We start from the raw sequence: 24448 nt of genomic DNA on the forward strand, positions 1-24448 counted from the left end.
CTAACCTGCACCTGCTGCATCACTCTGTTCTCCACAAGATGGGCACACAATGAGACCCTGGAAAAGTTGTACCACTTCCATATCTTTGGAGCCACCTCTTGGCAAAGGCAAACATCAATGATTATATTTGCCACTGCCTTCAATTTGGTTGATTTGAGGCAGAGGAGATTTAAAGTTAAAGATCTCTGATTTGGCACAAAACTCATGGTCTACTGAGCAGCAGTGATCCCTGCTCACTTGTATGATTCTGAGACCTGGATTGCCTTCAGCAGACCTCCTCAAGACACTGGAAAAATATCACCACCACTGTCTGAGCACAATGCACCAAATTCACTGGAAATAGAACTGAATCTGTTTGTGTACTCTCCGTCGCTGACATCCCCAACACCAAGTCCCTGGTTGGCTCCATTGCTCAGGCCTCATTTGCATACCTGATGCAAAATTCCTGAAACTGATTTTTCTTTTCTGAGATCTGCCATGGGAGGAGATTTCCAGGTATTGACAGCAAAAGATTCAAGTATGTGTTCATGAATGCAACATCTCCACTGACTCTGGGAACCTCTAGTTGACCACTCAAAGTGGAGAAGGAGTATTTGGGATGGTATTGAGAACTGGTATCAGGAGTGCACATAAGGCCTTCATAAATGACAGAAGGAGCACATCATCTCATCCATTTGCCCACCCAGTTTCCATCTACAGAAGGGTCTGTGGTTTGCACAAAACCAGAGTTGAAGTATTTGGAATGATGGTAATGCCACAAGTTGTGTCCTCTGTTAAAAGCTCTGAGTGAAGAAGTTTCTCCTCATCTCAGTTCTAAGTACCTTAACCAGTATCCTGAGATTGACTTCCTTATTCTAGACCTCTGAGGCAAACTTCCCACGTCCAGCCTGTCTATTCATGTCAGAATTTTGTACATTACATTCTTGTAAACTCCAGTGAATACTGGCCAAGTCAACCCAGTTGCTTGTCATACAAGATATGCCATTGCAGGAATCCATCTGGTGAACTTCTGCTCTCCCTTTATGGTAAGTACATTACATCCTTTCTTGGGTAAGGAGATCAGAACCACACTCTAGGTGTGGTCTCACCAAGGGCCTGATTAATTGTGGAAGAACGTCCTTGATCCTATACTTGAAACTTCTTACAATGAAGCCCAATGTACCATGTGCTTTGTTAATCACGTGCTGTACTTCAATGTTTGCTTTTAGCGATTGATGTAGAAAGACGCCCAGATCCCTTGGTGCATCAGCATTTCCCAACCTCACAGAATTTAAGTTGTACAGTGCCTTTTGCTTTCCTGTCAAAGTGGGTAACTTAATATTTATCTACATTATACTACATCTGCCCTGTATTTACCCATTCGCTCAACTTATCCCACTCTGCTTTACGTTGACACAAAATTTGCATTTGCTTCCCACATCCATATAATTATAAATACCTGAGCCCTAATTTACTCACCATTTTTTATCTGTCAACTAATTTTCAATCTATATCACCACAATCCCAAATGCTTTAAATTTTATGCAATAACCTTTTCAATCATCTTCTGAAATTCCAGTTACGTCACATCTACTGGTTTTCCCTCATGTTCTACCAGTTACATTCCCAAAATACTTCCGTAGATTTGCTGAGGTTGAGAGGGTTGAGAGCTTCAAGTTCCTAGGAGTGAACATCACCAATAGCCTGTCCTGGTCCAACCACATAGAGGCCACGAACAAGAAACCTCACCAGCACCTCTACCTCCTCAGGAGGCTAAAGAACTTTGGCATGTCCCCCTTGACACTTACCAACTTTTATCGATACAACATAGAAAGCGTCCTGTCTGGATGCATCATGGCTTGGTATGGCAACTGCTCTGCCCAGGACTGCAAGAAACTGCAGAGTGTTGTGGACACAGCTCAGTACATCATGGAAACCAGCCTTCCCTCCACGGCTTATGCTACTAGTAGCCTTGGTAAAGCAGCCAGCATAATCAAAAACCCTACCCACCCGGGACATTCTCTCTTCTCCCCTTTCCCATCAGGCAGAAGATTCAGAAGCCTGAAAGCACATACCACCAGACTCAAGGACAGCATCTATCCCGCTGTTAAGACTATTGAATGGTTCCCTAGTACGATAAGATGGACTCTTGACCTCACAATCTACCTCATTATGACCTTGCACCTTATTGTCTACCTGCACTGCACTCTCTGTAGCTGTGACACTTTACTCTGCATTCTGTATTGTTTTACCTTGTACTATCTCAATGCACTGTAATGAATTGATCTGTATGAACGGTATGCAAGACAAGTTTTTCACTGTATCTTGGTACAAGTGACAATAATAAACAAATTCCAAATGTAATTTCCTTTAACTAAATCCATGTTGACATTGTCTAATCCTGTTAATATTTTCCAAGTATCCTATTATCACGTCCTTTATCTTTAGACTGTAGCACTTTCCCTACTACTGATTTTAGACCAATTGCTCTGTAGTTCGCTGGTTTCTCTCTGCTTCCTTTTTCAAATAGTGGAGTTGCTTTTGCCATCCTCCAATCTTCAGGAGCTGTTCCATAATCTGTAGAATTTTGTAAGATTATAACAAATGCATTCACTATTGCTGCTACTATTAGTCCTCTGGAATGCAGATTATCAGGCCCAAGGGACTTACTGACTTTCAGTGCCATTTATTTCTCCACTTTTTTTTAGTGGTGTTCATTTCCTTTAATTCATCCTTTGCATTTGACTTTTTGTATTCCTGGGATGTTATATATGTCCTCTTTGGTGCAGACCAAACCATTTGCTCTACTACAGATTATGCAAGGGTTCCATTTCCAAAAACTGTCCATAAACCAAATTTTTCATAAGTCAGAAAAACACAATGTGTAGATATTACAATGTGATGTATGGACTTGGAAATACAAAATGCCTTGGTAGCAGATGGGCAGCAAATTTTGTTTGAAGTATAAAGTTAATAATTATTAATTGAATTTTCATTTAAAAATGTCTTCTGTAATTGAGTTGCTGAACTTAGATTGTTGACTACTGATCCCTGTCTTAACTGATGTACGAACTAAGAATTCCTATAGAAATGTTGATTTGGGGAAGAAAGATCAAATTGTTTTCTTTTAGCATAGTGATATTTCCATTTCTCTTGTTTATGTGGACCCCCCCCCCCCCCCCCCCCAAAAAAAATGAACAGCAACTAAACTTATTTTGGACATGGGAGAATTTGTGTAAAGGTGTATCATAGCAAATTAGGTCTTCTGTAACTGGGGACTGCCTTTATTTCTTTATTCCTCATTATAAATCCTCCGTTTTCAGACATCATTAATCTATTTTGTCTTGCATGTAGAAGCCTTTACAGTCCACTTTTATGTTTGTTGCATGTTTGTTCTCACATTCTATCTTTTCTCTCATCCCAAGTATGTGGTGCTTTTTGCAATACTGGGACATGGTGAGGTATTTTAAGCTAGTGATGTTTTTAGTTACTGTTGAAATGTAGAAAATGTTGCATACTAATTAGTTGCTACTACCTGCAGTCAATGTTGACCAGGTAATTAGTTGTTTGTGATGTTGATCGACAGATAAATATTGGTTAGAGCATGAACTGTAATTACTCCATTCTTCTAACTACTGTAAGATCTTCTATGTTCACCTGAGTGGGTAGACAGCATGTTGTTTAATTTTTCATCTGAAAGGTAACACCTAAATTAGACTACCATGTGCTGAGAACTACATCTGCTGTGGTCTCTCTGGAGTGTGACTTGAGATGAACCACAGCTGACAAATAAGAGATTTTGTAGCTCAATAGTAAAATATTGCTTGCTTGCTCTGTTATTTGATTGGTAGTCTTGATGTAATGCAAGAAACTCTAGATCAAAACTGATGAAACAAAGCATTCACAAGTAGGAGACAATACTGCATAGTTTAACATCTATTCTAACACAAAAGCAAATGATCAGGGTTTAAAATGTCATAAAAAATCAACTTCTAAGCATCCTGTATAGAGAATGTAGAATTGTTGTCCATTTAATTCCACTACTTGGATTGCATTAAGTGAGATGTACATCTGCCAAGTTGAACTTTAACCTGGCATGATAAATCCCGTGACTAGCAAGCTTTGGTCACTGCCACAAAGGAAGCAGGATGAGCTACAGATCATCAGTGCCCCACCTTGACTGATGGCGGGGGGGGAAACAGACATCATTATGCCCAGCATGTTTCCTGAACTTTGTTCAGAAATTAATTTCTGGTTTCAGTAATAGTATGCACTAGTGAGTGGTCACTATTAATGTATCAGTTAACTGCATTAAACTTGACAAGAAGAATCAGCGAGTCATAGGCATCTCACAGTGTCGTTGGTGACTTTGACGAGGGCCCTACTAGTGTTGTTGTAGTTTCATTAGAAACTACTTTGGAGGAAAAACTGAGAATTAAGTGCAGTGATCATTGGCAAGGCATTGCAGAGGAAGGCTGATTGGAAGTACAGCAGACTTGTAAAAGAGCCATTTATTTTTTTTTACAGACTTGAATAATGGTATTATTAAGAGTTTCCTCCATATGCCATTTCCTTATATGCCCCAAAGATGCGTGGACTGGTAGGTTATTTGACTGCTGAAAATTGCCCCTAATGTGTAGGTGAGTGGTGGACTTTGGAGTGAGCTGATGAGAATGTGGGAGAATTTTTTTTTTTAAAAAATGAGATTGGTGGAAATGGGTGCCTGACAGCTGACATAGGTTTATGTTGCCAAACATAAGATTGGGATGGAAAAGTTAGATGTTGGATTTCAAAAATTTGATACTGTAGAAAAAGAGCTTGAGGGAACAACTACGGAATCAAAATAAAGGTTGGGAAGAGAATTAGAAAATTTAAGTTAATACACAGAGCCTATTCAAAAACTGAGCACCAGAGCATTAGTCAAGCCCACTGTTGGCGTTGGAACTTAACTGGTGGAAATGGGTGCCTGACAGTATGACTATGCAACTTCCATGTCCCTCACCTGTCTCATTATTTTTAAATTCTCCCACATTCTCATCAGCTCGCTCAAGTCCACCACTCACCTACACATTAAGGGCAATTTTTAGTGGTCAAATAACCTACCAACCCACACATCTTTGGGGCGTGGAAGGAAACGACACCTGGAGGAAATCCATGCATTTGGAATGTGTAGAGTCCATACATACAGCACTGGAGATCAGGATTGAAAAGGTCACTGGAGCTGTGAGGCAGCAGTTCTATTAGCTATGGCATTGTACTGCCCTACATTAATGACTATGTTGCAGATATCAGTGCATGAATTGAATTTCTGTTGATTTTTGCCTTGTGGATTGAAGTAATCCAATATGAACTTTGGATATATTCTGAGAACTCCTTGCTATGTAGTGGTAATCTCATTGTGCAAAAGAGCATATGAAAATACAAACAAAATGCTGGAGGAACTCTGTGGGTCAGGCACTATCTGTGGAGGGAAATGGACAGTTGTCGTTTCGGGTTGAGACCCTTCATCTGGACTGGGGCTGCACAAATCACAGGGAACAGTGAGAGAGGGTCTCACAGAACTCCTGTCAAAGAGAGGAGGAAAACTTCTTCAAAGTGAGCATAGTTTGAAGAGCTTGGGGTGCAAGTCCATGGCTCATTGAAAGTGGCTACACAGGTAGGTAGGGTGGTTAAGAAGGCTTATGGAATGCTTGTTTTCATTAATCAAGGTATTGATTATAGGAGTCGAGAAGTTATGATGCATCTTTTCAGAACTCTGGTTGGGCCGCATTTAGAGTATTGCATGCAATTCTGGTCACCTCACTATAGGAAGGATGTCAAGGCTTCCGAGAGGGTGCAGAGGAGGTTTACTGGGATGCTGTCTGGATTAGAGGGCATGTGCTATCAGGAGATGCTGGACAAACTTGGGTTCTTTTCTCTGGGGTGGTGGAGACTGAGGGGTGGTCTGTTGGAAGTGTATAAAATTATGAGGAGCATAGGTAGGGTGGACAAGCAATATCTTTTTTCCCATTATTGAGCGATCCAATACCAGAGGGTATGCATTTAAGATGAGAAGGGGTAGGTTCAGAACAGACATGAGGGGTATGTTTTTTACTCAGTGGTGGTTGCCTAGAATGTGTTGCCTGATAGTGTGGAGGCAAATTCATTGGGGGCTTTTAAGAGAGACTTGGATGGGCACATGAATGATAGGAAAATGGAGGAATATGGTCATTCTGTAGGTAGGAGGGATTAGCTGTGTCAGCACAACATTGTGGGCTGAAGGGCCTGTTCTGTGCTGTACTGATCTGTTCACAGTGGAGTAGCAAAATGGAGATACAAGTGACTGTAGATGCTGGAATCTGGAGCAACAAAATGCTGGAGGAACTCAGTCAGGCAGCATATGTGAAGGGATAAAGGGATCTCAAACCAAGACATCAAATGTTCATTTCTCTCTGCAGACACTGCCTGACCTGTTGAGTGCTCCAGATTCCAGCATCTGCAGTCTTTTATGTCTCCTGTTAGCATACGAAAATAATTGTATACAATCTCACACAACATTGTTGCAGTTGTCAAGGGTAAAAATAGCTGTGCTGTAACTGAATATAGTCAAAATGGCACAGGTATTGCATTACTGAAACTACCAGGGTAACTTGATATGTTTCCCAAAATCAAGAGTAGTTATTTTTGATCATTTCAATAATTTCAGTTTGTAATCAATTTGTCAAGGGCTAAATTCTTAAAATTAAAGACAAAGTACATCTAATGATTAGAATTGTAGTATTTGGCACCAGTAATTATCATTGGTGTTCCCTTGTTAAAAAGCAGAGTAACTCCAGAAGGAATGTTTGCTATGATACAAAAATTCCAGGAGTCTTTAAAGGGAGGGTTGCTTACAAATCTGACATGTATTGGTGCTAATCCAGCCACTTCTTAGCAAATAGAGCACCTTCACGAGTGGCTTTGAGGCAAGGAGACAAAAGTAAATTGCTCTCTATAGCTTTGAAACTATACTCAAATTTATGTACTTCATTTATTTTTAATAAACAATATCTAATATTACTTTGGCAAGGGTATAAAACACTGGTTCAGCAACAACTGGGATGTTGTCTAGTTCTGGGCACAATATTTCAGAAAAGAGGGTGAAGAAGTTATTTGTTAAATTGATTACTGGGATGAAGGACTTTAGTCACATGGATATACTGGAAAAATCTGGAGAGCAGAGGTTGTCACGTGATCTAATTAAGTTATTTGAAATTAGGAAGGTACAGAGAAACTCTTGCCTTTTGTGGTGGGATCAAGAACTAGGAGACATAGAATGAAGGTAATGGGCAAAAAAAATCCAAAGTAACAAAATATTTTTCAGTGTTTAGGGTCCTGAATGCACCGTCAGGGATATTAATGGAAGCTGATTTGGTTGTAGTATTCAAAGTAAAGAAGAAAAATTTGCAAGGTTATGGAGTGAGACTAGCTGAATAATTGTTATGCAGGTCTGTTATGGGCTGATGAGTTCACTCTGTAATGCAGCCATTCTATTACTTCATCTGTAGTTTCCTGAGGTTTTATACAGATATCATTACATGATCCATTATCAAAATAAAGCATTGTTCAGCATCACTAATATGGCATCAGATGCAAAAAAAAATTTGCTTTAAATTCATAATTTGGTGCCAGCAAACTTGTGTTTTATAAGCTTTTTCTCCCTGGGTAATTGAATAAAACAAGACTTGGGAGAAAACATCAGTGCTTCTGCAAATTAATGGGGGTACAATATGCAAGGTGATGGCACCATTCTGGCTTTTAATGCATTTAAATTGCAATTTATTTTTTGTCAGTGTTTTGGGTCACCACTTGCATGCATGTTTGGCTATTTGAGTTGAGCCTGCTGGGACCCAAGAATGTGTTTTGTCTGGGTCCGGGAAAAAGAGTAGAGAGTTATCAGGCATGGTTCGAATCTTTATAAAAAGTTGCTGCGCAGGTCGATAGGGTTGTTAAGACGTATGGTGTGTTGGCCTTCATTAGTCGGAGTATTGAGTTCAAGAGCTGCGAGGTAATGTTGCAGCTCTATAGAACTCTGGTTAGATCGCACTTGGAGTATTGTGTTCAGTTCTGGTCGCCTCATTATAGGAAGGATGTGGAAGCTTTAAGAGAGGGTGCGCAGGAGATTTACCAGGATGCTGCCTGGACTGGAGAGCATGTCTTATGAGGATAGATTACGTGAGCTAGGGCTTTCCTCTTTGGAGAGGAGGAGAATGAGAGGTGACTTGATAGAGGTCTACAAAATGATAAGAGGCATAGATCAAGTGGACAGACTTTTTCCCAGGGTGAAAATGGCTAACACAAGAAGGCATAATTTTAAGGTGATTGGAGGAAGGTATAAAGAGGATGTCGGGGTAAGTTTTTTTTTTAAGAGTAGTGGGTGCGTGGAATGCACTGCCAGCAGAGGTTATGGGGGCAGATGCATTAGAAACATTTAAGAGACTCTTGGATAGCCACATGAATGACAGAGAAATGGAGGGTTACCTGGGAGGGAAGGGTTAGATAGATATTAGAGCAGGATAAAATGTCAGTGCAACATCGTAGGCCAAAGGGCTTGCACTGTACTGTAATGTTCAAGTGCATCATTAGCTGTTTGATTTAATTCCAAAATGTTGATCACTTTTGTTTAATTTGGTAAATTAAATTGGTTTATTATTACATGTACCAAGGTACAGTGGAAAAACTGTTTTGCATGCCATCCATACAGATCATTATATCACATCAGTACATTGAGGGAGTACAAGGGAAAACAATAACAAAATGCAGAATGAAGTGTTACAGTCAGAGGAAGTGCAGGCAGACAATAAGGTGAAAGGCCGTAATGAGGTAGACCGTGAGGTCAAGAGTCCTTATTGTACTAGGGGACCATTCAATAGTCTTGTAACAGTGGGATAGAAGCTGTCCTTGAGCCTGGTTGGTACATGCTTTCAGGCTTTTGTATCTTCTGGCCGGTGGGAGGGGGCAGAAGAGAGAATGTCCAGGGTGGGTGGTGTCTCTTATGTTGGCTGCCTTACCAAAGCAGTGAGAAGTGTAGACAGTGTATAATTTGGTTATAAACTCAAATTGAACCAACAGTCCAGGTAGCTATCCACCCCAGACCAGATCTCTCTCCCATTGGGCAAAGAAAGTCCTTTGAATCCCAAATTACAATTGGCACAAGTCACATTACTGCACAGCCCCATTCCAACCTATTGATTCACTCTATCAAGGGATGGTACTGAGTGGTCAAGTTGGTACTTATTACAGGGCTGTCAAATGAAGAAGTGTTGGGACATTGATGTGATGAGTGAAGGATGGCAGCTCCAGATGCACTCTTGTTTGTTAGTCTAGTTTGTGCAGGTCAGTAGTGACAGTTGACGATAGATACTCCCAGGTTCTCATCCTCTGGGCCAAATCAGAATAAGGATCTCTGTAAAGTGCAGTCCAGAAGGGATCAGGAGATCAACCTTCCCATCCATGGTGACTTTTGGAATAGCTTGCCCTGATGCAAGTGGGTTACCTCTTGTACTGGGCTTCCTTGGCCACTGAGACTCCCATCAACCCGTGCTTCATGTTGCCAAAGTAGCCGCTCATTGCTCTGTTCCTGATGTGTGGGATGAGCAACTGGATAGAAATGCACTGTGTTGTCTCGGGCATGACCGAGCTGTTAGTGGCAGGTACCAGCCATTGTACGGCTAGGCAGATGCTTGTTTCTATATCTGGCTACCATTCCTAAACCTGATGGTACCTTGCTGTGTAGACACAACTACAGATGCTGGAATCTGGAGCAACAAACAAGACCTGAGGCAGGGTTTTGATCTGAAACGTCGACAATACATCTCTCTCAGATGTTGCATGACCTGCTGAGTTCCTCCAGCAGATAGTTTGTTGCACCTTACTATGTCTTAGGCGCTGATCATGTACAAAAAAATTAAGTTCTCAGACTTGAGTTAGGTTCAGGTTGGATGTGGTAGAGTTGGATCTGTTTGAATTGGATGCTTGAGTAGATCTATACTGATGGCAAGTTAGTTCTTAACTTCTGCTCTCCTCCTCCTTCCTCTACCCTTTCCTGCCACCCCCTCATAAACTAAGATGGTATTTTTTTTCTTGGGACTGTCCACATGTAACTTGCTGAATTAAGTTTGGCATTCTTTTTTTAGCTCCTTTCTTGAAATTGTCCAGTAACAGCTGATACTTTGTAACACTTTTCTCCCCTGATTCCTGCCTATCTGAGTTATTTGTTTTATCTTGCAGAGATGTGAAGGCAGGAAACATTCTTCTTGGCGAGGAAGGCTCTGTGCAAATTGCAGGTAATTAACAGTATAACCATCAGTTACAAAGGGATATTAAAATTATTCTGAACATTTGTTTGACTGGCTAAAGTAGTGATACATTTGATGCAGATATTAGAAAATTATAAAGCAAAGAAACGTCAAATTTCAATGATTCAAACTTAAGCATATGCATTTATTTGTCTTGGGCAAACACTTGGCACACCACTTTTCTGAGCTTTTGTGTGTCTAAGTGGGTCTCGTGGCTCACCTCTGTGTTACTAGCACTTTTTGCTCTTGCTCTCATAGACATAAACCACACTGCAGAATACAGATTTAAAAATATGTGTATACAGCAATCCAGAGCCTATCCAATCTCATCTAAACATAAAATCTGCTCCCACAACTGTTTGTGTACACAATTTCACCTGGATGCACTACAGTAATCCCATTGCATTACAGTTCCAGTATGAAACTCTGGGATGGATGAGAGGAAAGCTTCCTTTATTCTGTCTCAATAACGTGTCTCCTCCTCAAACTTGGAAGGATTGTTCTTTTCCACATCCTGGTTTTCATTTCCAATAAGTAACCTTTTGTTTCTTTGTGTGAGATGCATTATTTAGTATAATCTTATTGAATGGAATTATTGTCTCCATAATCTGCAATCACTACAATGTATTTAAGCAGCAGTGGTGGGAATCTGCTGCAATAGCCACTGTGGTTTCGTTTTCAACCTTTAATGGATTTTCTTAAGTGAGCAAGCTTGCCAATTTTTCTCATTTGATGAGCTGAAATGATACTGACGATGTAGCATTTATAAGAATGGCTGTCTGGTGTCTTCATTCCATAATCTTGTGGTCCTTCTGAAGAATAACCATAATCCAGTATAATTTATTAATTTTGGTGTTTAAACACAATGGTGTGTCCAATAGTGGAAGCATTACTGTCTTAAATTACTGAATTAAGAGAAGAAAAATAATGCAGAATTAAAGCTGATTTGTTTAATCTATCTTGTCTCAAAATATTTTTAGTTGTTAATAAACAGGAAAAGTGGTATTGGGGATGTTCCTTCTGTGGAAAGATCTTCAGAGAAATGCTAGGTTCTGTTTTTGGTTTTTCCTTTCAATTTTTGCATGATGTGTTTTGTTTTTCCAATGTTTTCTTTTCTGAATTTCTAATAAATCAAGTGTTTCTGATCCTTGTCTGGTATAATCTCGTTCCAAGCTACATCCTTGGACTCTGTTACATTTCACTTTTCTCTTTGCTTCTCTTCCCTCCCAACTCCACAAACCTCAAGAAGCTGCACTGATTCTGTCAGTTGCAATTTTCAAGACTGACATATCACTTCAAATATATAACAATACAGTGCAAAAAGGGAGATGGAGTTGCAAAGTTTTAGAGGGCTGAGGAAATAATACAATGCAGAGTCCCTTCATTTCAATAATGAACAATAAGTGGATAGAAAGCAAAGGCAGGGAATAACTGGATCTTTCTCAGGTTGCCAAGCTATGACTAATGGGTGCAGCAAGGATTGGTGCCTGGGTACCTTGTATTCATTATCAATCGATAGGCTGAAGGATTTAAATATCATACTTTCAAGTTTGCTAATGATACAAATCTAGGTGGGATTAGGTAAAATAGAGGATGTAAAGAGCTTCAAGGGTTATAGATATGCTAAGTGAGTGGGTAACAGATGCAGCATAATATGGAGAAATGTCAAATAATCCACTTTGGTGTACCAGAAGTATTGTATGATGCATAATGCTGATAATTCAGAGAGACCCACATGTCTTTGCATGCAAGTCACTGAAAGCCAACATGCAGGTGCAGCAAGCATTTTTGGAGGCTATGTTGGTCTTCATTACAAGGAAACCTCTTACTGCAGTTATGCAGGACTTTGGCAGGCCTGCACATGAAATGTTGTGGAGAGTTTGTGTCTCCTTGCCTAACTAAAAGACGTATATTATGAAGTACAGCAAAGATCCATTTGATTGGTTCCAGGGATAGTGGGTTTGCCATATGAGGAGAGATTGAGTGGAGTAAGACTATTCTCTGAAGTTTAGAAGAGGAGATCTCATTGAAACATGCAAAATTCGTAGAACTTAACCAAGTAAGTGCATGGAGGATGCTTTCCCCCCCAGCTTTGAAGTCAAAAATCAGGGGTCATAGTCTCGAAATGGAAGGTAGGCCTGAAGTGAGAAGACATTTGCTTGTGCTTTGGAATTCTTTCTCAAAGTGCTGTGAGAATCTGTCATTGAATTCATTCGCAGTGGAGATTGCTAAATATCTGGATGTTGAGGGAATCAAGCAATTATGGGGTTACAGAAGGAAAATGAGAGCGATCAGCTATGATCTTAATGGTGGTGCAGGCTCCATGGACCAACTGAAACTACTCCTCCTGTTATGCTCTTGTATGGGTGCTCCAATGTTGCTTCTGGTCAATGGTAATGCCTACAGGACATTAATGGTGGTAGACTTGAATGGTCACACCATTGAATATCAAGGGTAGATGATTAAACTCTTCCTTGTTGGAGTTGGTTGATGCCTAGCACTTGTGTAACGCAAATATTATTTCCCAGTTAGTAGCCAAAGAATAAAAGGTTACTGCATGCAGGCATGTACCCTTTCATTTTCTAAGGAGTACAGATGACATTGATCATTTCTCAATCCTCAGTTTAAAACAAAATCTCTACTCATGACTTAAAAGTCATTGAGAAGAATCTAAAGATCATTCAACACAGCCTTGGGGATTTCTGTCAGTACTTTCCTGTGGCTGGGATAATTTCTTCCAACAGCAATATCTATCTTTGTCCAAAGCGCAATTCTGATCACGCTAGTACTGGTTTATTATTGTCACTTGTACCAAGGTACAGTGGAAAAACTTGTCTTGCATACCATTCATACAGATCAATTCATTACATAGTGCATTGAGGTAGTACAAGGTAAAAACAATAACAGAATACAGAGTAAAGTATCACAGCTACAGAGTAAAGTATCACAGCTACAGAGGAAGTGCAATGCAGGTAGACAATAAGGTGCAAGGTCATAAGGTAGATTGTGAGGTCAAGAGTCCATCTCATCTTATTAGGGGACTGTTCAATAGTCTTATCACAGTGTGATAGAAGCTGTCCTTGAGCCTGGTGGTATGTGCCCTCAGGCTCCTGTATCTTCTGCCAGATGGAAGAGGAGAGTAGAGAGAATGACCTGGGTGGGTGGGGTCTTTGTCTATACCTCTCGCTGCCTTGATGAAGCAGCCAGCATAATCAGAGTCCATGAAGGGGAGGCTGGTTTCCGCGATATGCTGGGCTGTGTCGTCAACTCCCTGCAGTTTCTCGTGGTCCTGGGCAGAGTAGTTGCCATACCAAGCTGTGATGCATCCAGATAGATGCCTTTGGTGCATTGATAAAAGTTGGTGAGTGTCAAAGGGAATATGTAAAATTTCTTTAGCCTCCTGAGGAAGTAGAGGCGCTGATAGTGGTGACAAACCACTCCCTTTCTGTTCAAAATGTGCATAGAGATGTGAGAAATGTGCTCATCAGGAAGGGATGCGCTGTTGTTGACTATGCTGCCTGACTTCGTTTTGTAGCCTGTTATAGCATGTAAGCCCTTCCACAACTGATGGCTGGTCTGGGACTCTATTTTGAACCAGTATTGCCTCTTGGCATTCCCTTTCATGCCCAACGAATTCATTTTTACCAGGGCTTCCTGAAGCCACACCTTGAGTGCAACCTTGATGTCAACTGCAGTGGGCAGACTGGTCTATTTCCAGCTTTTTTTTAAAATTTGGTCATCTATAATTTGGAAGAAAATTTGGGTTTTGAGTTTTTTGCCCTTTATTATTTATCATTGTGCAGAACAAGATGCAAGAGCCTTTGCTGTTATAGATTGTGTGGTCTATGATTATTTTTATGTCAACTTTACTGTGTGGAAAGCATGACAATATCTGCACTGAAGGTTTATAAAGTAATTTTTCAGAAAAGATGCAAGATTCACTAAGGAGTCAAAATTTAGATTTAGCCTTCCACTTATACAGAGCTAGCAACAGCTCAAAGTTTATCTTCATGGGTCTCGTAATTTTCAAAGGCTTTACAGATGCCTGCTATGAAGCTTAACCTGGTGCAACTAGTAAACTGAAATTTCAGCCAGCAAATTGTTGACTGTATTGAGTCCAGTCACTCAAAATCTACATTATTTTAGGTTGCAATGTGCATTGTTGCCAGTAGCACTCATGCCATGCAATATTTTGGTATGGTGGGAACTCTGTGTATAATACTTAAACCATCACTGTGATTCATTTTCTTCAATTTCAGAAAACCTTGATCTCTTGGATTTCCAATAATTGCATAAATGCCTAGGTAAAGTGAAAAATGCAGATGCTTGTGATAATTTGCTATATTATTCTCCTAACTGCTGAAAAAAACTTTGTTTTGACTCATTTATGCACATTTTGCTCTTTCGTAAACTGTTTTGTAATGCATTTTTATATACTTTCTACATTAAAGACATTAGAATGGTAGAGTTTGTGTCTTCGGGCACTTTTACATATTAAGTCATTGCAGGTGTGCTGCTTACTCATCAAGAATTAACTCCAAATTAAGTTGACTTTGTGTTCCAGTCACCAAACTTTAAGTGAGGAAGAAGCAGTTTTTTTACTTTGAATTCATGCAAAAAGTGTCTCCTTGCGAAGGTATTCTAAGAGATTAATCACAATCTAGTCTTTTCATAATGGCGCAAATGCTATACTGACCATCTTCAAAGAATCTGAAAATGATAAGGAACAAAGTCAGCAGTTCCCATCTCTGGGCTACTAATTATTTCTCAACATACAGCACTGCCATTCAGCTGTGAAAGAAAAATATTTTCTGTATCTTATAAAGAACTATACTAACACTGAACTGTGATTTATACAATTTAATTAAATGTCAGGCCTCCCAGTGCAGCTACACTCATCACACACCATTGTGATGGAACCTATTTGCATGAGACTGTTGTCTGGATAGAATGGTAAATTAACCAGAAGGTGATGTATTAACCAGCATCAAAGGTTGAACTTGCATATGTCTGCAAAAAAACTATTATTTGTCATTTCCTCCTTTTGCTTTCCTCAGAGGAATTGGCATACATCTTTAATGGACTCAGCATAAATCTGCAAATGCTAGAAGTGTAATAAAACTGAAAAGTCTGGTACTAAGTGTGTCAGCTGTATCTCAAAGAAGAGCTTAAAACTTCAAACATAGTCTCATCAGAGTTGATGGGCCACATTTGCAACTCAACTCATTTTCCAAATAATGATGCTGTATCTTTTTTTTCAGCATCTTAATTGCTGGAGTTAACTTTTCAGGTTCAAGATCCTTGTGTCAGCAGTGGAAAACAAAAAAACAGGTTTTAAGTTGCAGAAAGAGTAGGGGATAAGACAAAAGGAATATCTGAAAGAGCACCTGAAATATGCTGCTTCTCTTTCCACAGATGATTTCTGATCTTGAGTATTTTTAGCATTTTCAAGTGTCATCTTAGATTTCCAGTATCTACTATTTTCAACTTGTTGTCCTTGCCTGGTGTGGCATGTGGGGGACTCCTGGTCCACCAAGTCCCTCCATTCAAAGTGCAGTGAAGATGAGCGATAAATGCTGGTATTGACACTTTCATATCCTGTGAGCAGATTTTGAAAAGGAGACAAGCTAATAAAGTAATTTGATGGTGGGCTTTGAAGTAATTTACATCTATCCATGTTCCATTCTTTTGATCCTACACCCAACCGTTCCTGATCCCTTGCTTGTGTCCAAAACCAGTTACTCATCCCTCACCCTTGGTTTCTTCTGTATATTTCCTGGAATCCTTCCCACCCACAATTGGCATTTACAGATTTTGTATGAAAGCCACAGCTATTTGGCCTTTGGCCTCCCATTTGACCAAATATTTTTGCAACTGCTTTTCTGCTTAGCCACTTGCCTCCATCTTCATCCTTGCCCAGGTGAAAACAAAATTGTTTTCACTTAGACTGGCTTTTCTTCCTGCTGCAGCTTCCATCTTCATGCCCCAGTTTCTACACAACATATTTTCACAAACAGCAAAAATAAATGAACACTTTTTCAGGCATTAGCTGAGAGAAAAATCTACGGGGTGGAATTTGCCTGCTGTTTGTTGACATCTCATATGTCCACTTGAATGACACAATCATCAAAAGTGAAGCCAAATCTGTGCAGCCCTAGTCAATTGCTCAGGTGTCTTAAGTGGTCCTTGAATCATTTTGACTTGGGCATAAGTGCTCCCACTGTGCCGAGGCACAGGATATTGACTTCAGTAACCTCTCCAAGTGGAAGAAATTGTAACGAGGAGCAAAATAATTGTGTTTACTATTGCTATTTCCTACATCATTGAATTCAGAAAGATAGCCAACAGGTATTCTTGCTTGAAGATTGGTGGTTAAGAAGAAAGGTTGCAGTTACATTTACCAATAGTAAAAATAGGCATTTTAGGAATTGAGAAAAGCCTTTGAGGCTCTGCAGAGATGCAGAGCATGTTGTGGAATGCTTAGGCAGGAAAGTAAGCAAAGGCATCACCTATCCAAGAAATTATTTCCCATCATAGAACAGTGCACAGACTTGCTGAAAAATGTGAATTACTGGGCTGCAGAGCCACTTTCATTTAACTTCCCTTTACCTTTGCATTTAAAAGTATCTCATTTCTTTAAAGCATTAAAAGACATTGAGGTAAGGGTACTTTATAAATCTCATCTATTTATTTTTCTGTTTCTATGTCTGCCTTATTTTCACCTTTACCCAACTTAGCAAAAAGAAATTGGAAGAACACATTGAACTAGCTGAACAGATCTGCAGTGGGAACTCTTACAGGGATCCTGCATGTACTATTTTGAGTTATTTTCATTTCCATCACGTGTCCTGTTTAACAAATCGTCTAAAAATGGAAGTGTTAAAGAAATGTTAAGGAAGTGTTATGTCAAGTTCAGACATAAAATGCTGCTCAATTATTTACATTAATAGTTAAAATCATATCCAGCCTCCTTCATCATTTGTTTTTCAGTGCAACTGATCACTACTTTTCAAATGTAATTTTTTAAGGTTCAATTGGCTTTTGATATAAGGGGCCATTTTCATGTGCTGATAATACATAAAATATCCTATTATTTTTGAAAACTAAGGTGTCACACTGAGATTAATTTTGGATGTCACTAGTTCTACTGAATAGCTAAAAAAACATTTTCCTTAAAATAAGATAATACACTTAATCTTATTTCAGTTATGGTATGTAGTCAAACCAGAATATCTTAATATCATCCTATCTTATTTTATTACCACTGCATCCTTTATTATTCTATTGGCAACAATATTTCTTTTGAGATGACAAATTGAAAGCACTTCAGTTGTGACCATTGCAGCAATATTAAGGCCACTATTCTGAACTATGTTCTACTTGACTCATTTCATTTACCAGACTAGCTCCAGAACTACTTGCTTTCCTTATTAGATCGGAAACCAATCAAGAAAATTATCTTGCACACTTTCTTCCTCCTCTCTGCTTTTCCATTGTTACTACTCGGTATATAAATGTGCTTTTCTGTAACCTGTCATTTGCAGGTCTATGATGCAACTCTGGGATAGCTGTAATAGCTCCTTCACTGTTGGCTCTAACCAATTAATTCCTTTCGTAACCATATTGCAATTGATGGAAAAATGTGAACACATTTCCATGTTGGGGATGAAGAGATCTGAGTGACTAAAGATGTGGAGATTAAAATAAGAAAGTAGGCTTACAGCAGTGCAGAGTTAAAAGACAACTGCAGAGATGGTGGCTGCATTAAGGATGACATTCAAAAATTTCCTAGTTTCAGAAACAATATCAGGAAAGCAGTAGGAACTAAATGCCACATTACCACCAGAGCTGTCATCAAAAATCTGGAATTCATCATTTAAGGTCTTGATAACTTGGCACTTCGTTGATTTGGCTTAATCTGATTATCAGCGTTTAATGGAAAGAAAATAAAGTTTAACAGAATTACTGTCTTCTTTAAGGATGTACGTGTTCAGATAGAAAAAGGTTGAATTACTTAAAGTAACATATCTGGATTTTCAAATGGCTTTTGATAAAGTGCTTAGAAAATTAAAGTTTCTTGTGTTTTGGGGATAATGTATCAGCTTGGGTGGAGAATTAAAGGACAAAGCAAAGAGTAGGAATGAATAGGTTGTCTTCGAGATCGGTATTAGGGCCATCAGTTATTCACTAACGTATCTAAATCATTTTATAAAATACACTTTAATCTACATTTACTAGTGGTACAAAGCTGGATAGAAAAGAGCTGCGAGGAGGAATAAGAGATGTATACAGGTCAAGTGAATAAACAAGAAGGTAGCCGATGTAATGTGGGGAATTGAGATTATGTATGTTGGCTGGAAGAGAAACTTTTTTTTAAATGGTGGAAAACTTGTATATGGAGAGGGTACTTATCCAGAAACATCAAACAATTAGAAATGCAAATACCATGTTAACTTTTCTTTGTGTAGGGATCAGAATACAAAGGTAAAGAATGCTGATACAGGATTTTCATGTGACTCCATTTGGCTGTTTTGGTCTCCTTGCTTGAAAAGGGATAACTGCTTTGGCATGTAGCAGCCTACATTCATTAGACATACCTATTGAGTTTATCAGATTGCCCAAATTTCTTATGGGTTTTTAATGTTTTTATTTTAGGCTAGGAAATAACATCAGGCTGTGCAATGACAGTGCTAGGTCTGTCCTTTTGATGCTAGCTGGGAGGGACAATGCTAGCTGTGACCACCACCGCCACCCCCCCTTAGAGCAGGTAGTTCTGGAGTCCAGGAAATAGATAGGGTGACTGTCAGGGGAGAGAAAAGGAAAAGGAAAAAGAAAACACAGGCAGATAGTACAGAGGACCCCAGAGGCTGTTCCCCTCAATAACAGGTTTTCCTCTTTGGAAGCTATTGAGGGGGATGACCTGCAGGGGCCAAGCAGCATTAGCCAGGTCCCTGGCACCGGGACCAGTCCTACTGCTCAGAAGGGAAGGGAGGAGAAGAGGAAGGCAGTAGTGATAGACTCGATAGTCAGGGAAACAGGAGGTTCTGTAGCAGTGAGCATGAATCTCGGATGGTATGTTGCCTCCCAGGTGCCATGGTCTGGGATGTCTCTGATCATGTCCACAGGATTCTTCAGAGGGAGGGAGAACAGCCAGAAGTTGTGGTTCATGTTGGTACCAACAACATAGGTAGGAAGGGGATGAGGTCCTGAAAAGTGAGTTTAGGGAGCTAGACAGAAGGCTGAAGAACAGGACCTCAAGGGTAGCAATCTTGGGATTGCTGCCAGTGCCATGCGATAATGAAGGTAGGAATAGGAGGAGATGGCAAATAAATGCGTGGCTGAGAAGTTGGTGCAGGAGGGAAGGTTTTAAATTTTTGGATCATTGGGATATCTTCGGGGGAAGGTGGGACCTGTACAGAGAGGACGGGTTACACCCGAACCTGAGGGGGGCCAATATCCTTGCAGCCAGGTTTGCTTGGGTGGTTCAAGAGGGTTTAAACTAGTTTGTGAGGGGGATGGGAACCGGAGGAGTAGGTCAGAGGAAGAAGGGGATGGGGAAAAGTCAGATCTAACAGGTAGCGAGGCTTTGAGGAAGGAGAAGCAGAGTACAAGCTATAAAAGTAGTAAGGCAGATGGGCTAAAGTGCACTTAAATGTAAGAAGCATCAGGAATAAGGGAGATGAACTGAGAGCTTGGATAAGTACATGGGACTACGATATTGTGGCTATCACAGAGACATGGCTGACATTGGGGCAGGAATGGATATTGAATATTCCTGGTTTTCAGTGTTTTTAAAAAGGATGGGGGGGGCGAGAAAAGAAGGAGGGGTGGCAATACTGGTCAGGGACACTTACAGCTGCAGAAAGGGTGGATAATGTAGAAGGATCCTCTCTAGAGTCAATATGGGTGGAAGTTAGGAACAAGAAAGGAGCAGTTACCCTCCTGGGAGTATTCTATAGGCCCCCTGGTAGCAGTAGGGATACTGAGGAGCAGATTGGGAGGCAGATTTTGGAAAGATGTGAAAATAACAGGGTTATTATAGTGGGAGACTTCAACTTCCCAAATATTGATTGGCACCTGCTTAGTGCCAAAGGTTTAGATGGGGTGGAGTTTAAGTGTGTCCAGGACTGATTCCTGTCACAGTATGTTGACAGGCCGACTAGAAGGAATGCCATATTAGATCTAGTTTTAGGTAATGAACTGGGTCAGGTGACAGATCTATTGGTGGGTGAGCATTTGGGGAACAGCAACCACTGCTCCATAACCTTTAGAATTGTTATGGACAGGGATAGGAGCAAAGAGGACGGGAAGATATTTAATTGGGGAAAGGCAAATTGAGGCTATAAGGCAAGAACTTGAGAGTGAATTGGGATGACATTTTTGAAGGGAAATGTACTATAGAGGTGTGGTCGATGTTCAGGGATCTCTTGCAGGATGTTAGGGATAAATTTGTCCCAGTGAGGCAGTGAAGGAACCATGGGTGACGAGAGGTGGAAAAACTAGTTAGGAAGAAGAGGGCAGCATACATAAGGTGTAAGCAGCGAGGATCAGACAGGGCTCGTGAGGAATATAGAGTAGCAAGGAGGGAACTTAAGGGGCTGAGGAGAGCGAGAAGGGGACATGAAAAGACTTTGGCGAGTAGGGTTAAGGAGAATCCCAAGGCTTTTTACTCGTATGTGAAGAGCAGAAGGATGATGAGAGTGAAGGTAGGTCCGATTAGAGACAAAGGTGGGAAGCTGTGCCTGGAAGCTGTGGAAGTGGGTGAGGTTCTCAATGAATACTTCTGTTCAGTATTCACCAAGGAGAGGGGTCTTGATGCTGAAGACAGTGTTGGTAAGGGTAATGTTCTAGGGTATGTGGATATCAAGAGAGGGGATGTGTTGGAGCTGCTAGAAAATATTAGGACAGATAAGTCCCCGGGGCCTGACGGAATCTTCCCCAGGCTGCTTCGTGAGGCTAGGGAGGACATTGCTGAATGGTTGGCTAGGATCTTTGAGTCCTCGTTGTCCACAGGGATGGTACCAGAGGATTGGAGGGTGGTGAATGTTGTCCCCTTATTCAAAAAAAAAGATAGTAGGGACGGTCCAGGGAATTACAGACCAGTGAGTCTTACATCTGCAGTGGGTAAGCTGCTAGAAAGGATTCTAAGAGATAGGATCTATGATCATTTAGAGAATCATGGACTGATTAGGGACAGCCAGCATGGATTTGTGAAGGGAAGTTCTTGCCTCACTAGCCTGATAGGGTTCTTTGAGGAGGTGACCAGGAAGATTGATGAGGGTAGAGCAGTAGATGTGGTCTACATGGAATTTAGTAAGGTGTTTGACAAGGTTTGGCGTGGTAGGCTTCTTCAGAAGGTCAGAGGGCAAGGGATCCAGGGAGGCTTGACCGTGTGGATTCAGAATTGGCTTGCCTGTAGAAAGCAGAGGGTTGTGGTGGAGGGAGTGCATTCGGATTGGAGGGCTGTGACTAGTAGTGTCCCACAAGGGTCGGTTCTGGGACCTCTACTTTTTGTGATATTTATTAATGACTTAGATGAGGGGGTGGAAGGGTGGGTTAGCAAGTTTGCAGATGACACAAAGATCAGTGGTGTTGTGGATAGTGTGGAGGGCTGCGACGCTTACAGAAGGATATTGATAGGATGCAGAGCTGGGCTGACAGTGGCAGATGGAGTTCAATTCGGAGAAGTGAAGTGGTACACTTTGGAAGGACAAACTCCAAGGTGGAATACAAGGTAAATGGCAGGATTCTGGGCAGTGTAGAGGAGCAGAGGGATCTCAGGTGGTTAGGGTAGTTAAGAAAGCTTATGGGATGTTAACTTTCATAAGTCATGGGATCGAGTTTAAGAGCCGCGAAGTAATGATGCAGCTTTACAAAACTCTGGTTAGACCACATTTAGAATACTGTGTCCAGTTCTGGTCGCCTCATTATAGGAAGGATGTGGAGGTGTTGGAAAGGGTGCAGAGGAGATTTACCAGGATGCTGCCTGGATTAGAGAGCCTGGATTATGAGGAGAGACTAAAGGAGCTAGGGCTTTACTCATTGGAGAGGAGGAGGATGAGGGGAGACATGATAGAGGTATACAAAATATTAAGAGGAATAGAGTAGACAGCCAGCACCTCTTTCCCAGGGCACCAATGGTCAATACAAGAGGGCATGGCTTTAAGGTAATGGGGTGGGGGGTGAGTTCAAGGGAGACGTCAGAGGGAGGTTTTTCACCCAGAGGGTGGTTGGTGCATGGAATGCGCTGCCTGGGGTGGTGGTGAGGCTGATACGTTGGTCAAGTTCAAGAGATTGTTAGCATTGAAGTACAAAGGGATCTTTGTCCAATTCCATAATTCAATGAAAGTGGCTTTGCAAGTGGATAAGGTGGTAATGAAAGCATATGGCATGCTTGCCTTCATTGGTAGGGGTGTTGAGTATAAGAGGAAGGAAGTCATGCTGCAGCTATATAAAACTTTAGTCAGACCACACTTGGAATATTGTGTGCAGTTCTGGTCGCCCCATTATAGAAAGGATGTGGAGACTGTGGAAAGGGTACAGAAGGGTTTTACCAGGATTCTGCCTGGATTAGAGGGTATAAGCTACGAGGAAAGATTGGATAAACTTGGGTTGTTCTCCCTAGAACATTGGAGACCAAGGGGAGACCTGATAGTTTCTAAAATGGAGGGGCATATATAGGGTAGACAGTCAGAATCTTCTCCCCAGGGTGGAAATGTCAGACACCAGAGGACATGCTTGTAAGGTTGGGGGGTGGGGGGGGTGGAGGAGGAGGAGGTGGTATTGTTATTGGTGTATTATTGTCATTTGTACCGAGGTACAGTGGAAAAACTTGTCTTGCGTATTGTTCGTACAGATCAATTCATTACACAGTGCATTGAGGTAGTACAGGGTAAAAACAATAACCAAATACAGAGTAGTGTCACAGCTGTAGAGGAAGTGCAATGCAGATAGACAGTAAGGTGCAAGGTTGTAACAAGGTAGATTGAGGTCAAGAGTCCATCTCATCGTATAAGGGAACAGTTCAGTAGTCTTATCACAGTGGGATAGAAGCTGCCAAATTTCTTTAGCCTCCTGAGGAAGTAGAGGCACTGGTGAATTTTCTTAGCCATGGCGTCTATGTGATTGGACCAGGACAGGCTATTGGTGATGTTCGCTCCAAGGAACTTAAAGCTGTCAACCTCGGCACCATTTATGTAGACAGATGCATGTACACCGCCCCCTTTCCTGAAGTCAGTGACCAGCTCTTTTGTTTTGCTGACATTGAGGGAAAGGTTGTTGTCATGACACTATGTCACCTAAGCTCTCTATCTACTTCCTGTACTCAGACTCATCGTTATTTGAGATACGGCCTTCTATGGTGATATCATCTGCAAACCTGTAGATGGAGTTAGAGCAGAATCTGGCCATACAGTCATGAGCATGTAGGGAGTGGAGTAGAGGGGGGAGTTCAAGGGTCACGTGAGGGGCAAGTTTTTTTTTTGCGCAGGGTGAGGTTGGTGTCTGGAATGGGTTACCAGGGTAGTAGTGGAAGAGGAAGCAGGCAGTTTGGTGGAGTTTGAGGCTTTTAGATAGACACATGAAAATGAAGGGAATGGAGGGATATGGATGCTATATAGGAAGAGGACATTTAGTATAAATTGGCATCATGATCGGTACAACGTGGGCTGAATGACCTGTCCAGTGCTGTACTTTTTCTATGTTCCATTTTCTATTGTTGGAAAAGCTCTCTTCAGCAGAAGGGAAGATATCTTTATTAGTCACATGTACATCGAAACACAGTGAAATACATCTTTTTGCATAGTGTTCTGGGGGCAGCCCGCAAGTGTCACCACGCTTCTGGTGCCAACATAGTATGCCCATAAATTCCCAACCCGTATGTTCTTGGAATGTGGGCGGAAACCGGAGCACCCGGAGGAAACCCACGCAGACACTGGGGGTGAACGTACAAACTCCTTACAGACGGCAGCCAGAATTGAACCCGGGTCACTGGTTCTGTGAAGAGTTGCGCTAACCGCTACTCTACGGTACCTGAAGGTACCTTCTCCTAGATTCATGATTTTTGAGTATTTTTCCTGGGAGAGTTTAGTAGTCGTGAGGCTTCTGCAGTGCTGTACCTTTGCATTTGGTGATGATTTAATAAAATACTGTCT

At 41.1% G+C, this 24448-nt stretch overlaps 1 protein-coding gene across 1 annotated transcript in view; it reads left to right on the forward strand.

Annotated features, from left to right (window-relative positions):
• Positions 1-24448, forward strand: part of LOC127574404 (serine/threonine-protein kinase OSR1-like) — a 125997-nt gene that overhangs the window by 58938 nt on the left and 42611 nt on the right. The window contains exon 5 of the mRNA XM_052023403.1: positions 10228-10283. Within this exon, the coding sequence (XP_051879363.1) occupies positions 10228-10283 (56 nt within the window). The remainder of the gene's footprint in view (positions 1-10227; positions 10284-24448) is intronic.

The sequence above is a fragment of the Pristis pectinata genome, chromosome 9, assembly GCF_009764475.1.
Source record: "Pristis pectinata isolate sPriPec2 chromosome 9, sPriPec2.1.pri, whole genome shotgun sequence".
NCBI lineage: Eukaryota > Metazoa > Chordata > Chondrichthyes > Rhinopristiformes > Pristidae > Pristis > Pristis pectinata.